This window comes from Pelophylax lessonae (genome assembly GCF_965119305.1).
Source record: "Pelophylax lessonae genome assembly, chromosome: 5".
In the NCBI taxonomy this organism is placed as follows: Eukaryota; Metazoa; Chordata; class Amphibia; order Anura; family Ranidae; genus Pelophylax; species Pelophylax lessonae.
Window position 1 is genome coordinate 366,352,455 of NC_138772.1, and position 22,329 is coordinate 366,374,783.

Consider the following 22,329-nt stretch of genomic DNA (forward strand, 5'->3'; position numbering starts at 1 on the left):
GGAGCGCATTTTAGATCGAGCTGGTAGCCATGGAGGAATAGCCAAAGGTAGGTGAACATCCATCGAGAGGCGCAAATCCAGAAAATCCACAGGACTGAGGCCTAGCTGTGAAAGAAAATGCGGCAAGTCATCCTTAGTGCGTAAAATAACGAACAATCCATCCTTCCGTGCCTGGATGCTAAAGGGGAATCCCCACATGTAGGAAACTCCTGCTTTGGTTAGCGCTTCAAGAAGAGGGCACAGTGCTCTATGTTGCATTAGCATGCGTCTAGAGAGATCTTGAAAAAAGAAGAATCATAGAAGGGCTTTTTCCGCATTTGCTGCACAACTCTCTCCTTAACCACTTAAGCCCTGGAAGATTTTACCCCCTTCCTGACCAAGGGTTTTTTTGCGAATTTTTACTGTGTGACTTTAACGGACAATTGTGCGGTCGTGCGACGCTGTACCTAAACAAATTTCACGTCCTTTTTTCCCCACAAACAGAGCTTTCTTTTGGTGGTATTTGATCACCTGTGCGATTTTTTGATCATGCGCTATAAACAAAAAAAGAGCGTAAATTTTGCAAAAATAACAATATTTTTCACTTTTCTTTATATGAAATTCCCCCCAAAAAAAATGTAAAAATCTAAATTTTTTAACATTTTCGGCCAATTTGTTTTATGCTACATATGTTTGGTAAAAAAAAAAAAATCGCAAAAAAAAAAATTTTGATTGGTTTTCGCAAAAGTTATCGCGTTTACTAACTACGGGAAAGATTTTGGTCATTTTTGGTGTTTTTTTTTAACGAGTAATGGCGGCAATCTGCGATTATTTTTGCGGACTGCGACATTGGGGCGGACAGATCGGACCCTTGACTGACATTTTTGACACTTTTGGGGCTACCAGTGATATTACTACAGTAATCAGTGCTATACATATGCACTGTTACTGTAAAAACGACACTGGCAGGGAAGGGGTTAACTGTATTGGAGAGGGAGGGGTTAAGTGTGTCCTAGGGGCGTGTTTCTAACTGTGATGGGACATGTGTACTATTGTAAAAACAGAGATCAACGGTTCTACATAGTAGAACCGTCTGATCTCCATTTTTACACAGGGGAGAATGACAGGCGGCTTGTTTACATAAGCCGCCTGACTTTCTCCCTCTCTACCGTCGATCGTAGTGTCACCGGCGGACATTGGGTCCGCCGGTCACACGCGCGGACTCCTCAGTGAACGAGCCGGGGCGGGCGCTCGCTCGCCCGCTATTGGTTCACAAGCCGGTCACAGGCTAGCGACGTAGATCTACATCACTCTGCCTGGCCGGGGCTGACTGCCGCAGTAAATATACTGTGCGCAGTCGGCAAGCGGTTAAGGGTATATTTGTGTAATTTGCAAATTATGTCTCTGGGGTTATCTGGGTCTTGCGATGGAGGGCGAAGTGCTCTAGGAGCTCTATTAATTTCCACTGGATCAGTGGCGGAAAGTCTCAGGATATCCCTGAATATGCCTTGCAAAGTTGGGACTTTATCTTTGGGTGCAGTGGCTTCAGGTAGCCCCCTGATCCGTATGTTAGCCCTGCGACTGCAATTTTCATAATCATCTAATTGAAACACCAAAGAGTCAATCTGGTGATCTTGTTTGATGCATTTATCCTTAAGTTGTGAAAGAGCAGGTATACTGTAGTCTCAAATGTCTGTTCCAAGGACTCCAACCTATTGCCTAGCTGGGATGTGTCTGCTTTAAGTTGTGCGATATCCTGCTAGAAGGCCTTTTCCACTCGGCTAGCAAATCGCTCCAAGTCCTCCTTAGTGGGGAGAGACCATATATGTTGTTTAAGGTCTCTATCCCCCATAATATCAGACATATCAGATCCAAAATCGTGGGAGGTGTTGGCTCGGGGGGGGGGGGAGAGGCACAGGGAGAGCTGAATCATTCACCATCCTGGGAGAGGGGATCAGTGAAGCAGCTATCTGCTGCAGAGGCCGGGCCGCCGCCATGGATGCCTCATCCTCCCCACACCCCCCCCCCCCAACCCCCCCGCTCCGGCGTCATCTTGCCCTCTCCTCCACATGTCCGTTCGGCCTCAGGGGAAAGAAGGAGTCTATGCCGTCCCTGTTTGGTGTTGAGGTCCCCTTTAATGAGGAATGGATTGTGGGTGAGCAGGAGGAGCTACTGTCCAAGACTGAAGCTGTCAAACCGTTTTATTGAAGTTTACAATCAGTTTATTTATGAAGTCAACACAAGGAGAAACATCTATTTCCTTGAATCAGTTCTTTCACCTTTGTGAAATCCAAGCACTCTCCTTAAAGACCTTAGTTGAATAAATCGTGTTTCCTCTGGAAGGAGTGTACAGTGGTCATCAAATCACAGATTGAATTGTTTTTGCCCCGGAGCTTTAAATTGAGTTCATGAAGGTGTGATGTTATGTCCACTAGGAAAGTAATACTTTCCATTGTGCTCTCATCTTGTAAAAACTGTGAAAACTGTTTTGCTTTCTAACTTTTGAGTTGCTCTAGGAAGGCTACTGTTTGATGAAACCAAAAGCGTTCCAATACACTGCCTTTACTCAGCCATCTAACATTGTTGTGCAGTAAAAGGTAATTTGCATTTGCTTCAATTTCTCTAAGAAACTCTCTTAGTAAACAATGTTGATAGGACAAGAATACCCTTAAGAAATTGATGAGTTTCATCATTGAATCCATTATTTCTGCAAACTTTTCTGATACAAAGGCACACTGGTTAGTGATGCAGTGGTATGCAATAAGGTCAAGGTTGTCCTTTTTTAGCCATGCCACAGCTCCTCAATCCTTTCTTACCATGGCAGGGGAACCATCTGTGGTGATGGAAACCACTTTTTTTTCAGATCTGTCCTCTTTCTCAGATTCTCCTGAATGGCCTCATATATGTCTTGTCCTCTTATATGTGTCTCAAGTGGTGTTACACTTAAAAAGGTCCTTACAGAGTTTTGTTTCTTTGTAAAAAAAAATCTTCCATACATCAAAAGCTTGACATTATCAGTTATATCTGTTGATTCATCAATAGCTAAAAGAAACGCATACTGCACTCTAAATAGCGGCATCAAGCTGTGCCAATACATTCTCTGTTAATATTTGTCTTTTTTGTTGCTGTTCACGCTGTCAGTGGGATTTGGTTGATTTTTTTTCCCACACAGATCATCTTTTTGTTTACTCTCAAGTAAAGTTTCAGCAACAGCATTCAAGCACTCCTTTACAAATGAACCATGGGTAAATGGTCTTTTGTGTCGCCCCAAAATCCATCCTACTTTAAGTGGTCATTTATTTGTACGCTACTGGGCTGTAAATGAATGTGCGAGTACTTTGGTGGATCTGTCATACTGGGCTCTCAGTTCAGTTTTTGTACGTGCCCTCACCTTGGAATGCTGTGGATAGGTTTGCTCAAATGAACTGTGTTTTGTTTCGTAGTGGCGCTTCACGTTGCTACTTTTTATTATCACCACGATTTTGCAACAAATGAGACAAACTAGTTTTAAACTTCCCATAGGAAGAATAAAGATATATTGGTCTGTCCTTTCATCTTTGAAGCCTCAGTTTTCAGCCTCTACCTTCCTTTTTTTGGCGCAAACCATGCTTTTTGGTGATTTTGCTACTGTTTCTTCCGAACACTCTGGTAATACTCTGTAAATGTCACCATTAGTGTTTTCTCTCAATACATTGGGTGCCCCATCAGACTACCCCTATAAATCAGTTGACACCGTCAGAATACTCCCTTATATAAGGTGTCCCCCTCAGAGTGCCCCCTTAAATAATCTGTTCACACCAGAGTGCACCTTACATTAGAAATTCCCATCAGAGTGCCCCCTTATATTAGTTGTCCCCATCAGTGTGCCCACTTACATCAGGTTTCTGCATCAGAAGGCCCCCTAAATCTGGTGTCTCCCATAAATGTGCCCCCTTCATCATTTGTCCCCATTAGATTGCCCCATTATATAAGGGTCTCCCATCAGAGTGTCCTCTTACATTAGATGTCACCATCAGAGTACCCCCTTACATCAGGTGTCTCCATCACATCAGGTGTGCCTATCCTTTACATTAGGTGTGCCCATAGGAGTGCCCCTTTACATAAGGTGTGCCCATCAGAGTGCCCCTTTACATAAGTTGTTCCCATCAGAGTGCCCCTTTACATCAGGTGTCCGAATCACAGTGTCATCTTAGATCAGGTATTAGCCCCATAGTGCCCCCTTACATCAGTTGTCCCTATCAGAGTGCCACTTAATGTAAAATGTGTCCATCGGAGTAGTGCTGCTTAGCATAAAATGTGGCCATCAGAGTGCCCCTTAACTTATTTTATTTAAAGTGGCACTCTAATGGACATATATTATGTCAAGGGGCATGCCATTTAACATAAAATGTACCCATCAGAGTGCTGCTTAACATGCAATGTGCCCACAAGCAGGCCCCTTATTTTACGTTAAGGGGCACTCTGATGGCCACATTTTGTTAAGAAGCACTCTGATTGGCACATTTTATGTTAAGGGGCACACTGATGGGTACATTTTTTGGTAATGGGCACATTTTATGTTAAGGGGCACAACAAAATGTTCCCATCAGCATGCCCCTTAACAGAAAAAGGTGCCCATATGAGTGCCAGACAAAGTATGGCCAACAGTGCCCCTTAAAATAAAATTAGGGGCATGCTAACGGGCACTCTGATAGCCATTCAAACTAGGATGTTAGCGCTAAAACAAACTCTAACATCAAGCGGCGCCAAAGAGAATGAATATGAGGTTAGTAAGGTGCTATATATCATGCACCAATACAGATATTATGTAAAAAACAGTAAACCTTCCACCTATTGACTCAATATCATATTCCAATGAGATCAAATCAATCTTGGTCCATATGTGTATGCTTAGATAGACAGATATCATTAAATGTCCATGGGGTATACCACGTGGGGTCGGTCCAAGAGGTAGAGATTTAGAACCGTCACCACACCTTTGTGCAGCCTCTCCCAATGGTCACTCACTCACCAGAAATCAAAGGTGTATCGCATTGGAAGAAGGTGGGTTTATGAAATAAAGTATTTGCAGTATTACACTATCTGTGTCCCCCTCTCTTTTATGGTGGCTTCCATCCCTGCTCTATATATATGCTGTGTTCCTTGCCTGCATATGTCCTGGAGAGGTTTGGTGAATACTTATGTTCTGGAGAGGTCCTTTGAGCATTAATCTGCATATCTCCTGGACAGTCCCTTGGAGTGCATCCAAATGCTGTCTGAATGATTACAAGAGGATTGTCTTTCTAGGAGGTTCTAGGAGATGCCTGGGATCATACATGTGATACACCTTTGATTTCTGGTAAGTGAGTGAGTGACCATTGGGAGAGGCTGCACAAAGGTGAGGTGACGGCTCTTAGTCTCTACCTCTTGGACTGACCCCACGTGGTGTACCCCATGGACATTTAATTATATCTGTCTATCTAAGCAATCGTATATGGACCAAGATTAATTTGATCTCATTCGGAATATGATATTGAGTCAATGGGTGGAAGGTTTACTGTTATTTACATAATATCTGTATTGGTGCATGATATATAGCACCTTACTTACCTCATATTCATTCTCTTTGGGGCCGCTTGATGTAAGAGTTTGTTATAGCGCTAACATCTAAGTTTGACTGTGTATATTTTTTAGGTGGCTGCTGATTATTATTATTAGCATCATTATTATTTTGTCTCTGGTCCTAGCGCAGGGTGGAGATTCCTTGTAATTTATTATAAGTGGGTTCCCCTTTTCAGACTCTGATAGCCATATTTTATGTTAAGGGGCTCACTGATGGGCACATTTTATGTTAAGGGACACTCTGATAGGCACAACAAAATGTGGCCATCAGCGTGCCCCTTAACAAAAAATGAGCCTATCAGCATGCCCCTCATCAAAGTGTTCCCATTTGCGTGCCCCTTAACATAAAGTGTGCCCATTAGCGTGCCCCTGTAAATCTCTGAAGTACATTAGTGTGAAGTACTATTCCTTGAGGACAGGCAGGGTGCAGGAGCCATTGTATAGGAAATGGTTTGACAGCACTCCAGTGTCAGCGGATAAAAAGTCTTTATTTCTCCAAAAACATGGCAGCACAATGAACAGATGCCTCAAACAGCGTACAGGCACCCTTTAAAAATTATGGAAATCTCGAGGCACCCTTTAAAAATTATGGACAGTCCCTATGCACCCTATTCTAAAATGTAAAAATGATTCTAATAGTTTAACATAATTCGGCAACATCCACAAGTCTAAGTAGGACACCCAACGTTAGAGGTGATTTATTATTCCAAAGCAAATACACTTTTGCAAACTAGTACTGACTAGTATTTCAATATTTCTCAATCACTCAGCTAATTTGACCCCACTGCTGATGGAGAGGGGCACAGGCGACTGACATCCTCCTTAGCAACTGATGATGTCATTGCTCATTAGGATGCCAGCAGCTAAAGGGTTGTAATGGTGCATAATGAAAACCTGTGACTTAGTGTAACTAAAAGGCAGCCTTCATTCACACGCCAGCTTGTATTGAATTATTGGGCAATTTTTAGGCTTTTTGTCAAGGCACCCTGGTTGAAAAAGCCTGACCTAGACAACCTTCTGAAGAATTCATCTCCCTCAAAACAGTCTATAAATATCTAAAGGATTATTCAGTATCATCAAGCCTTTGGTTGGGTAATCAGCTTCCAAAAGTATGGCCTCCAGCTTTGCTTTCATCTTAATTACTTAAAGCGGAACTTTACTCATAACAAGTTGATAAAAAAAAAAATAATAATAATATTCTTTAGCAAGGAATATGCATTCAACATTAATATTTATTCTACCAAAAGGAGTGTGTGCTGTATATTGCCTCCAGCATTGCTCCTGTTTCTTACTGCTGGAGGCTGCCATTTTGCTGAAGCCCTTAACAGCAATAAATCATGAAGCAGAACTAATCCCATCAATTTAACAATTTAAAAAAACAGTTACATTCCTGGAATGCCGGGATTGCTAACTGTCACAATTGCTAATCTGTCACGGGTGTCCTCAACCAAACTGTCAATCCATCAAATGGCTGGTGTCATAACTAATCACATGTGTAGCACTATGGCAGTTGCAGATCAATTAGAAGCAACTTCCCTGGCTGTAAAGGATAGGAGAGTTTAATTCTGCTTCAGGACAGTCAGCAGATCGGCCTCTACAAATTCAGCAGTGCCTAAAAATGCTTAAAAATAGAAAGCAACTGAGCATGTGCAGAGCAGAGGGAGACAGTGCATTACCTAACGTTAAACAGTATAGACAACTATTTGTAATGTTTTACATAGCTATATCTTCAAAATGGGCCAGCCTCAAGTGATCTAGAACAGTGTTTCTCAACCTTTTTTCATTCAAGGCACACTTTAAAATTCTGCAAAATGTTGAGGCACCCCATTCTAAAATCTAAAAAACGAAACTAATAGTTTTACATACTGCAGCAACATCCACACATGTAGAAGACCCAACCACCCAACATTAGAGGCTGAAAGGGTGCACAATAAAAACCCGTGGCTTTGTGTAATTAATAGGCAGGCTCGATGATCCACCCTCTGGCTTGTATACAATTTTGGGCAATTTTTAGGTATTTTGCCAAGGCACCCTTAAAGAAACCTTAAGGCACCCTGGTTGAAAAAGGCTGATCTTGAAGGACTTAATTTTCTGACTACAGTTTCACTTTAACCAGTTCTGGACCGGAAGGATTTACCCCCCTAATGACCAGGCCATTTTTTTTTAACTTTAACTGACTATTGCGCAGTTGTGCAACGCTGTCCCCAAATAAAATTGATGTCCTTTTTTTTCCCACAAATGGAGCTTTCTTTGGTGGTATTTGATCACCTGTGCGATTTTTATTTTTTGGGCTATAAACGAAAAAGAGCGACAATTCTGAAAAAAAAAAAAAAAACAATATCTTTTACCTTCTGCTACAGTGGTGATCGAAAGTTTGGGCATCCCAGGTAAAAATTTGTATTAATGTGCATAAAGAAGCCAAGGAAAGATGGAAAAATCTCCAAAAGGCATCAAATTACAGATTAGACATTCTTATAATATGTCAACAAAAGTTAGATTTTATTTCCATCATTGACACTTTAAAAATAACAAAAAACAAAAAAATGGCATCTGAAAAAGTTTGGGCACCCTGCAGAATTTATAGCATGCACTGCCCCCTTTGCAAGGCTAAGACCTGCCAGTGTCATGGATTGTTCTCAATCATCGTCTGGGAAGACCAGGTGATGTCAATCTCAAAGGTTTTAAATGCCCAGACTCATCTGACCTTCCCCCAACAATCATCACCATGGGATCTTCTAAGCAGTTGTCTAGAAAACTGAAACTGAAAATAGTTAACGCTCACAAAGCTGGAGAAGGCTATAAGAAGATAGCAAAGCGTTTTTAGATGTCAATATCCTCTGTTCGGAATGTAATTAAGAAATGGCAGTCATCAGGAACAGTGGAAGTTAAAGCAAGATCTGGAAGACCAAGAAAAATATCAGACAGAACAGCTCCCAGGATTGTGAGAAAAACAATTCAAAACCCACGTTTGACTGCACGATCGACAGTTTGGTTGAGGACACCCATGACAGATTAGCAATTGTGACAGTTAGCAATCCCGGCATTCCAGGAATGTAACTGTTTTTTTAAATTGTTAAATTGATGGGATTAGTTCTGCTTTATGATTTATTGCTGTTAAGGGCTTCAGCAAAATGGCAGCCTCCAGCAGTAAGAAACAGGAGCAATGCTGGAGGCAATATACAGCACACACTCCTTTTGGTAGAATAAATATTAATGTTGAATGCATATTCCTTGCTAAAGAACATTATTATTTTTTTTTTATCAACTTGTTATGAGTAAAGTTCCGCTTTAAGTAATTAAGATGAAAGCAAAGCTGGAGGCCAGACTTTTGGAAGCTGATTACCCAACCAAAGGCTTGATCATCCTGAATAATCCTTTAGATATTTATAGACTGTTTTGAGACCATATTTGTACAAGTATCTCTTTATAGTGAAATAGTGTACCACAACTTCAGTGTCTGCCAGATCTTTCTGGAGGGATTGTGCAGTCAAACGTGGGTTTTGAATTGTTTTTCTCACAATCCTGGGAGCTGTTCTGTCTCATATTTTTCTTGGTCTTCCAGATCTTGTTTTAACTTCCACTGTTCCTGATGACTGCCATTTCTTAATTACATTCCGAACAGAGGATATTGACATCTAAAAACGCTTTGCTATCTTCTTATAGCCTTCTCCAGCTTTGTGAGCGTTAACTATTTTCAGTTTCAGTTTTCTAGACAACTGCTTAGAAGATCCCATGGTGCTGATTGTTGGGGCAAGGTCAGATGAGTCTGGGCATTTAAAACCTTTGAGATTGACATCACCTGGTCTTCCCAGACGATGATTGAGAACAATCCATGACACTGGCAGGTCTCAGCCTTGCAAAGGGGGCAGTGCATGCTATAAATTCTGCAGGGTGCCCAAACTTTTGCAGATGCCATTTTTTTGTTTTCTGTAATTTTTAAAGTGTCAGTGATGGAAACAAAATCTAACTTTTGTTGACATATTATAACAATGTCTAATCTGTAATTTGATGCCTTTTGGAGATTTTTCCATCTTTCCTTGGCTTCTTTATGCACATTAATACAAATTTTTACCTAGGGTGCCCAAACTTTCGATCCCCACTGTATATAACATTCCCAATAAAAAAAATTTCATCATTTTGGGCCAATTTGTATTCTGCTACATATTTTAGGTAAAAAAAAAATCCCAATAAGTGTACATTGATTGGTTTGCGCAAACGTTATCACGTCTATAAACTGGGGGAAAGATTTATCTCAGTTTAACTTTTTTTTTTTATACTAGGAATGGCGGTGATCAACTATTTTTAGCGGGACTGTGACATTGCGGCGGATAGATCGGACACCTAACTAACATTTTTGACACTTTTTACAGTAATCAGTGCTAAAAAATATGCACTGTTACTGTACTAATGACACTGGTAGGGAAGGGGTTAACACCAGGGGCAATCACAGAGTTAAATGTGTCCCTAGGCGGTGCTTTCTAACTGTGGGGCGGGGGCTTTCTGCATGAACACAGAGACCTGTGTTCCCTAAATAAGAGGAACACAGGATCCCTGTGTTCATAACTGACAGAACAGCGGTCTGCCGTGTTTACAATGGTAGACCACTGTTCTGTCTCCACGAGGAGCGATCCCGGGTGCCCGGCAGCACTCGCGCCCCCTAGACCCGCTGATCGGCTTCCCCTGTGGTAAATGGATGTGCGCCCTCACTTGCGGTCCAGCAAAGCGACGTACAGTTACATCGTTTTGCGGGACAGAGCCGACCTGCTGCAGTAAAACTGTGGTGGGCAGTCCTTAAGAGAATAAGTCTTATCCTAGACCAGTGTTTTTCAACCTTAGCTGGAGTCAAGGCACCCTTTAAAATTATGCAGAGCCTTGAGGCAGCCCAAACTAAACTAAATATTGCAGCAGCATCCGTAAAACATTAGAGGTGATTTATTCCTCCACCTTTGCAAACTGGCACTGACTGGTATTCTAGCATTTACCTTTCTCTCTAATGTGACCCCAGTATAGACCGAGAGGGGCAGAGGACGGGCAAACAAGCATGCTGTGCAGGCACCAAATGTACTCCTTATCAATTGATGACATCACTGATTGTTAGAAAGCCAGTTGTTGACCCACGGCTGTAATGCTGAACAAAAAAAACCTGTAGCTTTGTGTAACAAAAAGGCAGGCTTGATCAACTTGTTGGCTTGTTGACAATTTTTGGGCAATTTGTGGCAATTGTTTGGCATGTTTCCAAGGCACCCCTAAAGAACCTAGAAGACATCCTGGTTGAAAAAGGCTCTCCTAGATATGGACCAGACAAAAATTTTCCTAGGCTCAGTTGCACTTAATGTCTCTCCAAGCCAACATTTGGTTAGGCTGGAACAAACAAGTCAAGCATGGAACTCCCTAGCTTAGTGGATTACTAATCCAGCCTTGAAAAAAAAGGAAAGTTGTTTCTCCTGCACTCATGGAAGGTGATGACAGATGTCAGCCTCACAGGCTGGGGATTAGTGTTCCAATCTTACACAGTTTAGTGAACCTGGTCACCCAGGGAAGAAAAACTCTCCATCAACATCTTAGAGCTCAGAGCAAAAAAAATAGCCTACCACTTGACGCCCCTTTTTCAGGGACAGCCAGAGTGTAAAGCTCCCCATCAACATCTTAGAGCTCAGAGCAAACAAAATAGTCTACCACTTGATGCCCCTTTTTCAGGCACAGCCAGAGTGTAATCAGGCATTGCCATGGAATTGGCCTATATAAATCACCAGGGGGTACCAACCAAGAGTTAGGCAGCCTTTACAGACGTATCTCAGCTGTTTACATCACAGAAATGGACAATTGAGGGGAAATATACCCTATGTGACACAGACTGCAAAAACAACCTGAACTGGTTAATTCATTACCAAATCTATACAAAGTTTTGGATACATTTTTTGCTAGAGAAGCAATTTAGGTGGATAACAAAGCCTTACCTGTATGCAGACTTCTCGACTTAAGCATTCTGTATTGCTCGGGCTTACATTCCCAGCATTCTGATTTTTATGTGAAATGCCGGCAGGTATCTGCTGGATACAGTTTATTTCACAACTAGTATTTGTGTCTAACTGCGATGGTTCAGCAAAATTTGGATTTGAGACAGGCCTAGCCTTTACTTCCCTCTGACAAGAAGCAGAACATAACTGATGTTTTCCAACAGCAATTGAATTTGGATGCTGTGTAGCATTCATAGTCCTGTTTATTTCTCTTATTTGATTATTAATAATCATAGACTGATTTGTTAATTTTTTCACAGCTAGATTTGCTCTAGCATCTATAATCTGACTCAATGAAGGTTTGGTAGGCTTAGAAAGGACCATCACAGAGCTGACTGTCAGAGATGAGGAGTTATGCTTTTTTAAAGAATGGGTAATACAAGAACTGAACATTCTTTTATCTTGTGTTGTAAGCTGGATATGACCTGGATTCATTTCATTTTTTCTATGGAACACTGGCACATATCTTTGAACAGGTCTTTCATGCCTTACTGAAGAATAGGAAACCTGAAATGGCTGAGGAGGTGATTGAAAGGGTTCCATTTGTAATGCTGCTGAAGTAGGTTTTTCAGGATGTATTTTCTCTAGTACATGTTTCTCTGTTGTTTGCTTCACAGACACTATCTTCTGGCTTGTTGTTGCATTGTACCTTGAATCTTGAAAAAGTGATCCTGAGGGTAGATTCTCTGTTAGGTTAACTAGGTTTGTTTTGTCCTGAAAATATAAAATGTAATTTGATGAATTAATAATATAAATAAATCACCTTGTAAAACAATCCATTCCGTTTAAAATAGAAATTAAAGGCAAAATATTTGTGTATAGATAAATATAAACATTTTTTTAATAAATCCCATTTTGTCTTTTTTTTAAGTGATCATATTCTATCTGTTCTCAGGTTAATAAGAGCTGGGGGGCAGAAACAGTAGTACACCAATCTTCCCAGTCAATGGCTGTGCAGGGGGTGTGTTTCAGAACAAGTCTGGTCATTGGAGGATAACAGGCTGAGTACCCTGAACAGCCACAAAATTGACCACGCTGTGTTCCCCTGCTTAGTGTGGTCAGTTTTAATAGGAAGCAGAGGAACTGGCAGGAACACCAGGGAATTCACACAAAGGAAGCAATACAAGGAGAAGAGGATCTTTTTTCAGTTGATATATATATATATATATATATATATATACAGTGGGTACGGAAAGTATTCAGACCCCCTTAAATTTTTCACTCTTTGTTATATTGCAGCCATTTGCTAAAATCATTTAAGTTCATTCTTCTTCCTCATGAATGTACACATAGCACCCCATACTGACAGAAAAACACAGAATTGTTGACATTGTTGCAGATTTATTAAAAAAGAAAAACTGAAATATCACATGGTCCTAAGTATTCAGACCCTTTGCTGTGACACTCATATATTTAACTCAGGTGCTTTCCATTTCTTCTGATCATCCTTGAGATGGTTCTACACCTTCATTTGAGTCCAGCTGTGTTTGATTATACTGATTGGACTTGATTAGGAAAGCCACACACCTGTCTATATAAGACCTTCCAGATCACAATGCATGTCAGAGCAAATGAGAATCATGAGGTCAAAGGAACTGCCTGAAGAGCTCAGAGACAGAATTGTGGCAAGGCACAGATCTGGTCAAGGTTACAAAAAGATTTCTGCTGCACTTAAGGTTCCTAAGAGCACAGTGGCCTCCATAATCCTCAAATGGAAGACGTTTGGGACGACCAGAACCCTTCCTAGAGCTGGCCATCCGGCCAAACTGAGCTATCGGGGGAGAAGAGCCTTGGTGAGAGAGGTAAAGAAGAACCCAAAGATCACTGTGGCTGAGCTCCAGAGATGCAGTCAGGAGATGGGAGAAAGTTGTAGAAAGTCAACCATCACTGCAGCCCTCCACCAGTCGGGGCTTTATGGCAGAGTGGCCCGACGGAAGCCTCTCCTCAGTGTAAGACACATGAAAGCCCGCATGGAGTTTGCTAAAAAACACCTGAAGGACTCCAAGATGGTGAGAAATAAGATTCTCTGGTCTGATGAGACCAAAATAGAACTTTTTGGCCTTAATTCTAAGCGGTATGTGTGGAGAAAACCAGGCACTGCTCATCACCTGTCCAATACAGTCCCAACAGTGAAGCATGGTGGTGGCAGCATCATGCTGTGGGGGTGTTTTTCAGCTGCAGGGACAGGACGACTGGTTGCAATCGAGGGAAAGATGAATGCGGCCAAGTACAGGGATATCCTAGACAAAAACCTTCTCCAGAGTGCTCTGGACCTCAGACTGGGCCGAAGGTTTACCTTCCAACAAGACAATGACCCTAGGCACACAGCTAAAATAACGAAGGAGTGGCTTCACAACAACTCCGTGACTGTTCTTGAATGGCCCAGCCAGAGCCCTGACTTAAACCCAATTGAGCATCTCTGGAGAGACCTAAAAATGGCTGTCCACCAATGTTTACCATCCAACCTGACAGAACTGGAGAGGATCTGCAAGGAGGAATGGCAGAGGATCCCCAAATCCAGGTGTGAAAGACTTGTTGCATCTTTCCCAAAAAGACTCCTGGCTGTATTAGATCAAAAGGGGGCTTCTACTAAATACTGAGCAAAGGGTCTGAATACTTAGGACCATGTGATATTTCAGTTTTTCTTTTTTAAGAAATCTGCAACAATGTCAACAATTCTGTGTTTTTCTGTCAGTATGGGGTGCTATGTGTACATTCATGAGGAAGAAGAATGAACTTAAATGATTTTAGCAAATGGCTGCAATATAACAAAGAGTGAAAAATTTAAAGGGGTCTGAATACTTTCCGTACCCACTGTATATATATATATATTACACACAAACACACACTTTATTTTTCTGCAATAACTCAGGTGGTAAGTTTTTATACTAACTGGTGGGATTTTCAGTTGCTTAGCTCATGGGATTTTGTCATGACCCTGTGAGTGGTGATCTCCAGACTCCCATTCTACATATTAGTTTCAGAGAAGCTTCGATGACAGCAATGTGGCTGCTGAGTAACTAATATGAATCCTAAAAATCGGTCAGAAACCTACAAGCAAAGGTTAGTTGAAGCTCAGTCTGAAAAAAAGGATATGACAAAGTCCCTTTAAAATTTAGGAACAATCAAGATAGTAAAACAGAATATTTTAAATACCATATATGCGATTCTGCTGTCTTGGCTGGCACGTTGGTGGGTCCAAGAGAACACAAAGGTAAAGAGGATATAAAAAAAAAAAAAATAATAATGTGTTGTCCTTCATTGGAAAAGGCCTGCACTAGTAATCAGTTTGACCTGATATTTTAGCTGAGCAGCTTCTCTTTATCTCAGTTTTTTTTTTTTTATACATAATTTAAAAAGCACAGTGACAGAGATGTCTTCTAACTGTAAGCTATTCAAATATGTAATGGCATGGTGTCATGTACCTGGTCTGGGGCCGATTTGACGAGAGGGCTTCCCTTGCGGCTAAGTGCCAATTAGTCCTGAAGGTGGGAAAAGGGAGTGCAAGACTCAAAGAAGCACGGGTGCCATTTAGGTAGAACCACTGGAAGCGGTTTGCAGTAGCTGAACCAGGGCAGCGACCACAGGCAGGGTGGCACCCGAGGAATAAGCAGGAGAAGACTGGCAGGCTAGGACTGAAGAGGCGAAGTCAGGATGAGAGCCAAAGTCGTACACAGAAAGGCAAGCCAGGGAGTATGCAAAAGGGTAGTTAGGAGAAAGCCAGGGTCATACACGGTAAAGCAAGAGAAGCAGAGTCCTTACAGTAAGCCGAGGTCAAAACCAGGGATCAGGCCGCAGAGAAGATATGCGCCAGTGCGTGAATGTGCGCATGCATGCATTTTTTACACAAACAAGCATGGCCATTTAAAGTATTGGCAACTATTCCAGGTCTTTTCTTCAGCACTTGCACACTTTCACACTTTTACTCTTCTGACTCCTTTTTAGCACCTGCTCATTCTTATTCTGAATAGCACCCTTACAGTCATCCACCCCCCCCCCCCCCCGAGAGGCAGCCTCCGGATGCCCAATCAAGCCATTTTTTTCTGGATGCTTGGCAAGGAATTCCTGGAGAAGTTTGGGAGCATGTACATTTTTCTCAGGTTCCCAGGAATTTTCTTCAGGAGTGTACCCTTTCCTTTTAATAAGATACTGGACTTGACCTCCCTGTTTCCTGCAATCCATGATGGATTCCACCTCAAATTCCATCTATTCCCCAACCAGTACTGGTGGAGGAGGTGGTCATCTCTTGTAGGGAATGGATCTGGACCAACTGGTTTGAGTAAAGATTTGTGGAAAACTGGGTGGATCCTGTAAGAGTCAGGAAGCGAAAGTTCATAAGGCACAGGGTTAATTTGCCTTTTAACTGAAAACAGATCTGTATATCTTGGCCCCAGCTTCCAAGATGGACAGGCAAGTTTCAAGTTAAGAGTGTAAAACCATACCTTATCCCCCACTTTGAGAGCTGGGTTTCCTCTCCTCTTTTTATCAAAATGTTTCTTGTAATCCTCCTGTGCCTTTTGTATGGTCTCCAGGAGTACCCGGGAATTAGCTTAAATAAAAGTCAGTCTGTCATAGACTGTGAGTACTACTGCTTCAGAAATAACATCTGGCAGAAAAGGAAGGGTGGAACCCATAATTGGCCCAGAATAGGATTGGTCGATGGCTGAATTGATTGAGTTGTTATTTGCAAATTCAGCCAAAGGGAGAAGAGAAGCCCAGTCATCTTGAGAGCAAGTTGAGAAGCATCGAAGATACTGTTTCAATGTCTGGTTGGTTCATTCGGTTTGACCATTGCTTTGTGGGTGATAAGCAGAGGATAAACCGATTTCCACTTTCAAAACCTTGCACAGGGACTTCCAGAATCTGAAGGTAAATTGTACTCCTCTGTCAGCAACAATGCTACTGGGTAATCCATGCAGTTTCACTATCTCCCTGATGAAGATGCGTGCAGTTTCTGCAACTGAGGGCATGCCTTCCATTGGCAAGGAATTGGCGATCTTGGAAAGTCGATCTACCACAACCAGAATTGTGGTAAATCCTTTAGAAGGAGGTAAGTCTACAATAAGATCCATTGCGATCATTTCCCAAGGGCGATTTGGAATAGGTAATGGTCTCAATAGACCCCATGCTTTGGCTTTATCACCTTTACAGGTGTGCAGGATTTCACATAATTTCTACAGTCCTGAATCAGATTAGGCCACCAGACTGCTGGATTAATTCCACAGTCTTGTGAGCTCCAAAATGCCCTGCTAATTGGTGGTCATGAAATGTTTTGAGAACTTGTATACTTACTTTCCTCCAGGAGCACGAAGACCTTGTCGTCATGCCACCATACTTCTTCTTCTCTCAGTGGACCAAATACAGGTTCAGTATACTGAGAAGAAGCTTGTTCAATGGATGTCATCAAGTCAGGCTGAATTAACAATTAACATTTTGAGATGACAAAATTGTACTTAGAGACACAGATTCGGGAGTCTCTTGGAACATACGGGGCAAGGCATCTGGCTTTCCATTTTTCGACCCAAGACGATACGTTATATGGAAATTAAATCTAAAGAAATACAAGGTCCACCTGGCTTGCCGGGGCTTCAGGCTTTTTGCAGACCTGAGGTACTCCAGGTTCTTGTGGTCTGTAAAGATCATGACTGGATGACTTGCACCTTCCAACAGATACCGCCACTCTTCAAAATGCAGATTTAATTGCTAACAGCTCTCGATCACCCACATCATAGCTTTTTTCTGCTTGGCTCAGTTTTCGAGAGAAGTAAGCCCCAGGATGCAGGCAGAGCTTTTGGGCCCTGGCGTTGTGACAATATAGCTCCTGTTGCAACTTCAGAAGCTTCTACTTCAAGAACATAAGGAAAAGCAGGATCTGGATGCTGTAGAACAGGAGCTGAGGCGAACAAGGATTTCAATTGATCAAAGGTCAACTTGGCCTTCTGAGTCCAGTGAAAATGTGTGTGTTGCCAGGTAAGCTGAGTAATTGGGGGAGATGATAGCACCCGAGGTAGAAGCAGGACCAGGCTGGCAGAACAGGACTGAAGAGGCAAAGTCAGGATGAGAGACAAAGTCATACACAGAAAGGCAAGCCAGGGAGTATGCAAATGGGTAGTTAGTAGCAAGCCAGGGTCATATACGGTAAAGCAAGATAAGCAGAGTCCTTACAGTAAGCCGGAGTCAAAACCAGGGATCAGGCAGCAGAGAAGTCCAAAGGCAAGCCGGGTTAGTAATAGGTAATCCAAGAATACAAGAAACACAGGAGCAAGGACTACTGGTAGCTCAAGATCATCCAGCAAAGTCTAAGTGTAGCCACTGACTATATATAGGGTGTTTGGTGCCAGTTCTGGCAGCAGGGGTGTGTGAACGTGTGCAAGTGCGTGAACATTCGTCACTGCGAACGTTTGTGCGCATGCGCACATTTCTATGCAAACAAGCACGGCCATATAAAGTATTGGCAATTATGCCAGACCTTTTCTTCAGCACCTGCTCATTCTTATTCTGAATAGCACCCTGACACATGGGTTATGTTAAACAAAATAACAAAAAAATTAGAGCATGCATTCAGTGACCACTTTTTTCACATCTATGTACAAATAGGTGGAACACACTTCTTTAGAACAGAATGAATTTCTCACAAAATGGATTCAACGACGTGATGTAAATGTACTTTAGGGTCCTAGGGGCTACACTGAAAGCATCCTACATTTCCTTTAGTCTTGTCAGCCAGACTGTAATGCTGCAATCTTCACATTCCACCTCATGAAAATAATTCATAAGATTGTATAAAGGGAAAGCTGCGCTAAGTGACAGTGACCATAGGTGATATGATCAAAAATAGTAGATAATGTCCCAAGAAAAAGTCCCAAAATAATGAATATTGGGTGAACAAATAAAGTCCAAATTTGTTTCATATAACACAGATGCAATCAATGCGTGTAGATACTGCTTACCAGATGTACCAGTAAGATGAGCATTAGTGTGTATGAAGCCAAGCTAGATGGAAATCTGCAGAGGAATCCTCCCAGACGATATCCAACTCAGAGGTGTAGATTGATGAATATTGCAATAAAGAATAAAATAAAAAACATAGCGTGATACTGTATAAAAATAACAATAATAATATCTCCCGTGTGAATCCAGGGAAAAGTGATAATGAGCACCACCACCAACACAGGCTGCTTACCAGAGGTAAGAATATATGAGCAAATAACAGATCATAAATAGATGAATGGAATAGGAAGAACCACCACCGTAATCCCAATCAGGTTACCAGATTCATGCAGGTAAATCGTCTGATATAAAATCGCTTGAGTTATGAACCACAAGGACCATCCCCAAACATCCCCGCTTACCAGATAAAGATAATGGAATTGCATGTATCAAATCAGGATGGCACTGGTGAATGGCAATCCACTGGTGAATGGAATAAACGCTCCCTTATCAATGAGGTACCTTGAGAACGTCAGTTTTTGACGAAACGTACGTCGGTCGCGGCGTGCTGACGTCACCCCTACGAGACGCTCAGGCGGGTGTTTGAAGCTGACCGGCCGGCGGCTTCAATTCAGCGCTAGTTCACGTACTTTTTGTAAGTGCATTCCTTTATTTATGTTTTTATAATAAATGGTTTTACGCTATGGGCATTTCTCTTATCATTAATTCCATGTGATCATCGGAGTTTCTGTGCGGGTCAGCCTCATTGATAAGGGAGCGTTTATTCCATTCACCAGTGGATTGCCATTCACCAGTGCCATCCTGATTTGATACATGCAATTCCATTATCTTTATCTGGTAAGCGGGGATGTTTGGTGATGGTCCTTGTGGTTCATAACTCAAGCGATTTTATATCACACGATTTACCTGCATGAATCTGGTAACCTGATTGGGATTACGGTGGTGGTTCTTCCTATTCCATTCATCTATTTATGATCTGTTATTTGCTCAAATATTCTTACCTCTGGTAAGCAGCCTGTGTTGGTGGTGGTGCTCATTATCACTTTTCCCTGGATTCACACGGGAGATATTAGTATTGTTATTTTTATACAGTATCACGCTATGTTTTTTATTTTATTCTTTATTGCAATATTCATCAATCTACACCTCTGAGTTGGATATCGTCTGGGAGGATTCCTCTGCAGATTTCCATCTAGCTTGGCTTCATACACACTAATGCTCATCTTACTGCTACATCTGGTAAGCAGTATCTACACGCATTGATTGCATCTGTGTTATATGAAACAAATTTGGACTTTATTTGTTCACCCAATATTCATTATTTTGGGACTTTTTCTTGGGACATTATCTACTATTTTTGATCATATCACCTATGGTCACTGTCACTTAGCGCAGCTTTCCCTTTATATTGTCTTTAAATGTTTGTCGCATACAAGTTGCTGCTACCTTGATTTAGATATTTAGCGCAGTTTTTTTCCTTTTAATTCATAAGATTGGCATACCAGACAATGTTACTGTTGTCTTCACTGTCCAGATTTGTTCATCCCTTGACCATTTTAGTCTAAATTTCGCTGTTCTTAGCTGACATGGATTTGGAACTTTGTGTGGCCTTCTGTTACTGCAGTCTTTACTCTTCATGACTTTCTACCCACCACTGTTGCATGATTGAGAATTTCAGCAGTTGTGGGCTTTCTGTGCTTTCAAAAAAAATCGGGACATTGTCCTTTGTCCTCTCTCATTAGGAAGATGTTTTTAACTTGAGAAATGTAATGGAACCTTTTCTGCTTTTTTTTTTTTTTTACTTTATTCACTGAAAACTCCTGAGACTGTAGTGTGAAAGAAACCCAGTAGCTCAACAGTTTAAAACATGGAGCAGCAAACATGCCTGGCACCAATAACAATATTATAATCAAATTCACCTTCACTGTGTATTTTCCCATTCTAATGGTTGGCTTAGACAACAAATAATCCTGTAGGTGGTGTCTATGTGCTTTATTACTGTTAAGTTTATGTATTGTTGTTAAGTTTCAGTTACATAATTCACTGTTTGGCTGTAGATATAAATGAGCATGTGAACCTAATGAAATAGCTAAAGACAATAAGACACATAGACTCTTGTTACCAACTAAAAGTCTTTCTGTATTCCCAAAGCACCCTCTAGTGGATGTTTAGTGAAAAAAAAAATAAAGAATTATCCAGCAGCTACCTGTGGCTGAGGTCTTGTTAATTCCATAACTGCGTAAACAGGATTCTCACTTATCCTTAACGGAAAACCACAAAGATGAGACATTTTATGCTTGAGGTCACAGATGAAAACATTTGCAATTCTTGCCATTTCTGCTCGGGGGTAATACTGGATGGGCTGACTTCTTAGGCAAATAAAGGGATACCTGAATCTCAAAGTTAAGATCTGACATAAATGTTACATGATGCACAAAGCTAAGAACAATTATTTACCCACAGTCGTTTTTTAGGGCCAATGCATACCAGGCAGAAATAAGCAGCATAAAAATGCTCATAATGACTCATATTGCGCAGGCACAGTTATGTGCATTTGCATTGATAAGCTTTTTTTCCCCAAAACATTCCCTTCTGCTCATTTTTCACTATATTCAATTTACACTTGAAAATGTCACGTTTGTGCACGTCAACCATTTTTTCTGCTGGAAATCTCTAAAAAGCTTGCTTGTGATGGGGTTTTTTTCAGCCTGTAAAGGCTCCACTTCAAATATGCCTGTAAAAGCCCAAATGTGTATGGGCCAATAGGGTTGCTTCTACAGACCGAAAGAAACACCAAAGGTCTGTATAAGCAGCATTTTTTTATGGCCAGTGTGCATGAGGCCTTAGTGTTGTTCATTTTAACAAAGGATGTCCATTTGTAGGCAGAAGACATTTAGAAACAAGAGAAAGCAAAGCAAAAAATTCAGGATACCATACCTGTGAATATAATTGTATTTTATGTATTTAATATGGCAGTAAATACAACTCATCAATGTTCCTAATTAGCCTTATAGTCTTAGAAATGCAGCAAGAATAACCTTACATAAAAACGTATATATCTTTTTTCTCACAGGTGTTAAAATATATAAGTAAATGTTCAGTTTATGTGTTAAAGTTATTGATATGGAAAATCGTGATGTTATAGAAAGGTCATATGGCTGCTGGTGCAAGAGGAAGTTAGACAGGGGTAATGCAAGTGGTTTGTTTTTCTCCTGTGAGTCTTTAACTCATTATTTACATGTTTTAATACAATCCCTGTTTTCCGTTTTTCATTTTAAGATGGCAGATGCACAAAAAAAACATAAAAAAAACCCAAAAAACTGGGGACTCATGAAATTACTCTCACAGTACAGGGCATTATGCAGGGTAACATTATTCTAAAGACTGTGAGCAGAAAGGGGTTAAACCTATGTACATCACATTGAGTAAACCAATTTTTTTTGGATTTGTGGATAAGCAACCTACTGCTGGTGTTTTAAAGTGGACATATTCGTAACTATTTAGAGTTGATCTATCAGTAAATCTCTTACATGAACAAATTTTTGACATGTCACAAAACATGTCACTAAATGATTTTTCAAACACAGAGCAATTTTCTTTTATATTGTAATTTTGTAGGAAATCACTAGGTGAAAGGCAGCAGCAGGGGTCTGATCTGTGGGAGACACGTTTACAGAGTTTACTAGTTAGGCACCAGTGTGTACATGATTGTGACAGCTAGGTGAAGGTTTTAGTTTAGTAATCAATGCCCTAATTGATGCCTGAAAGAACAGCACGAGCC

At 41.2% G+C, this 22,329-nt stretch overlaps 1 protein-coding gene across 1 annotated transcript in view; it reads right to left on the minus strand.

Moving 5' to 3' along the window:
- Positions 1-22,329, minus strand: part of LOC309555832 (uncharacterized protein C18orf63) — a gene marked incomplete at both ends in the record, with an annotated part of 133,837 nt that overhangs the window by 17,954 nt on the left and 93,554 nt on the right. Inside the window, 2 exons of the mRNA XM_082257998.1 lie at positions 11,538-12,311; positions 20,755-20,938. Of these exons, the coding sequence (XP_082114124.1) occupies positions 11,538-12,311; positions 20,755-20,938 (958 nt within the window). The remainder of the gene's footprint in view (positions 1-11,537; positions 12,312-20,754; positions 20,939-22,329) is intronic.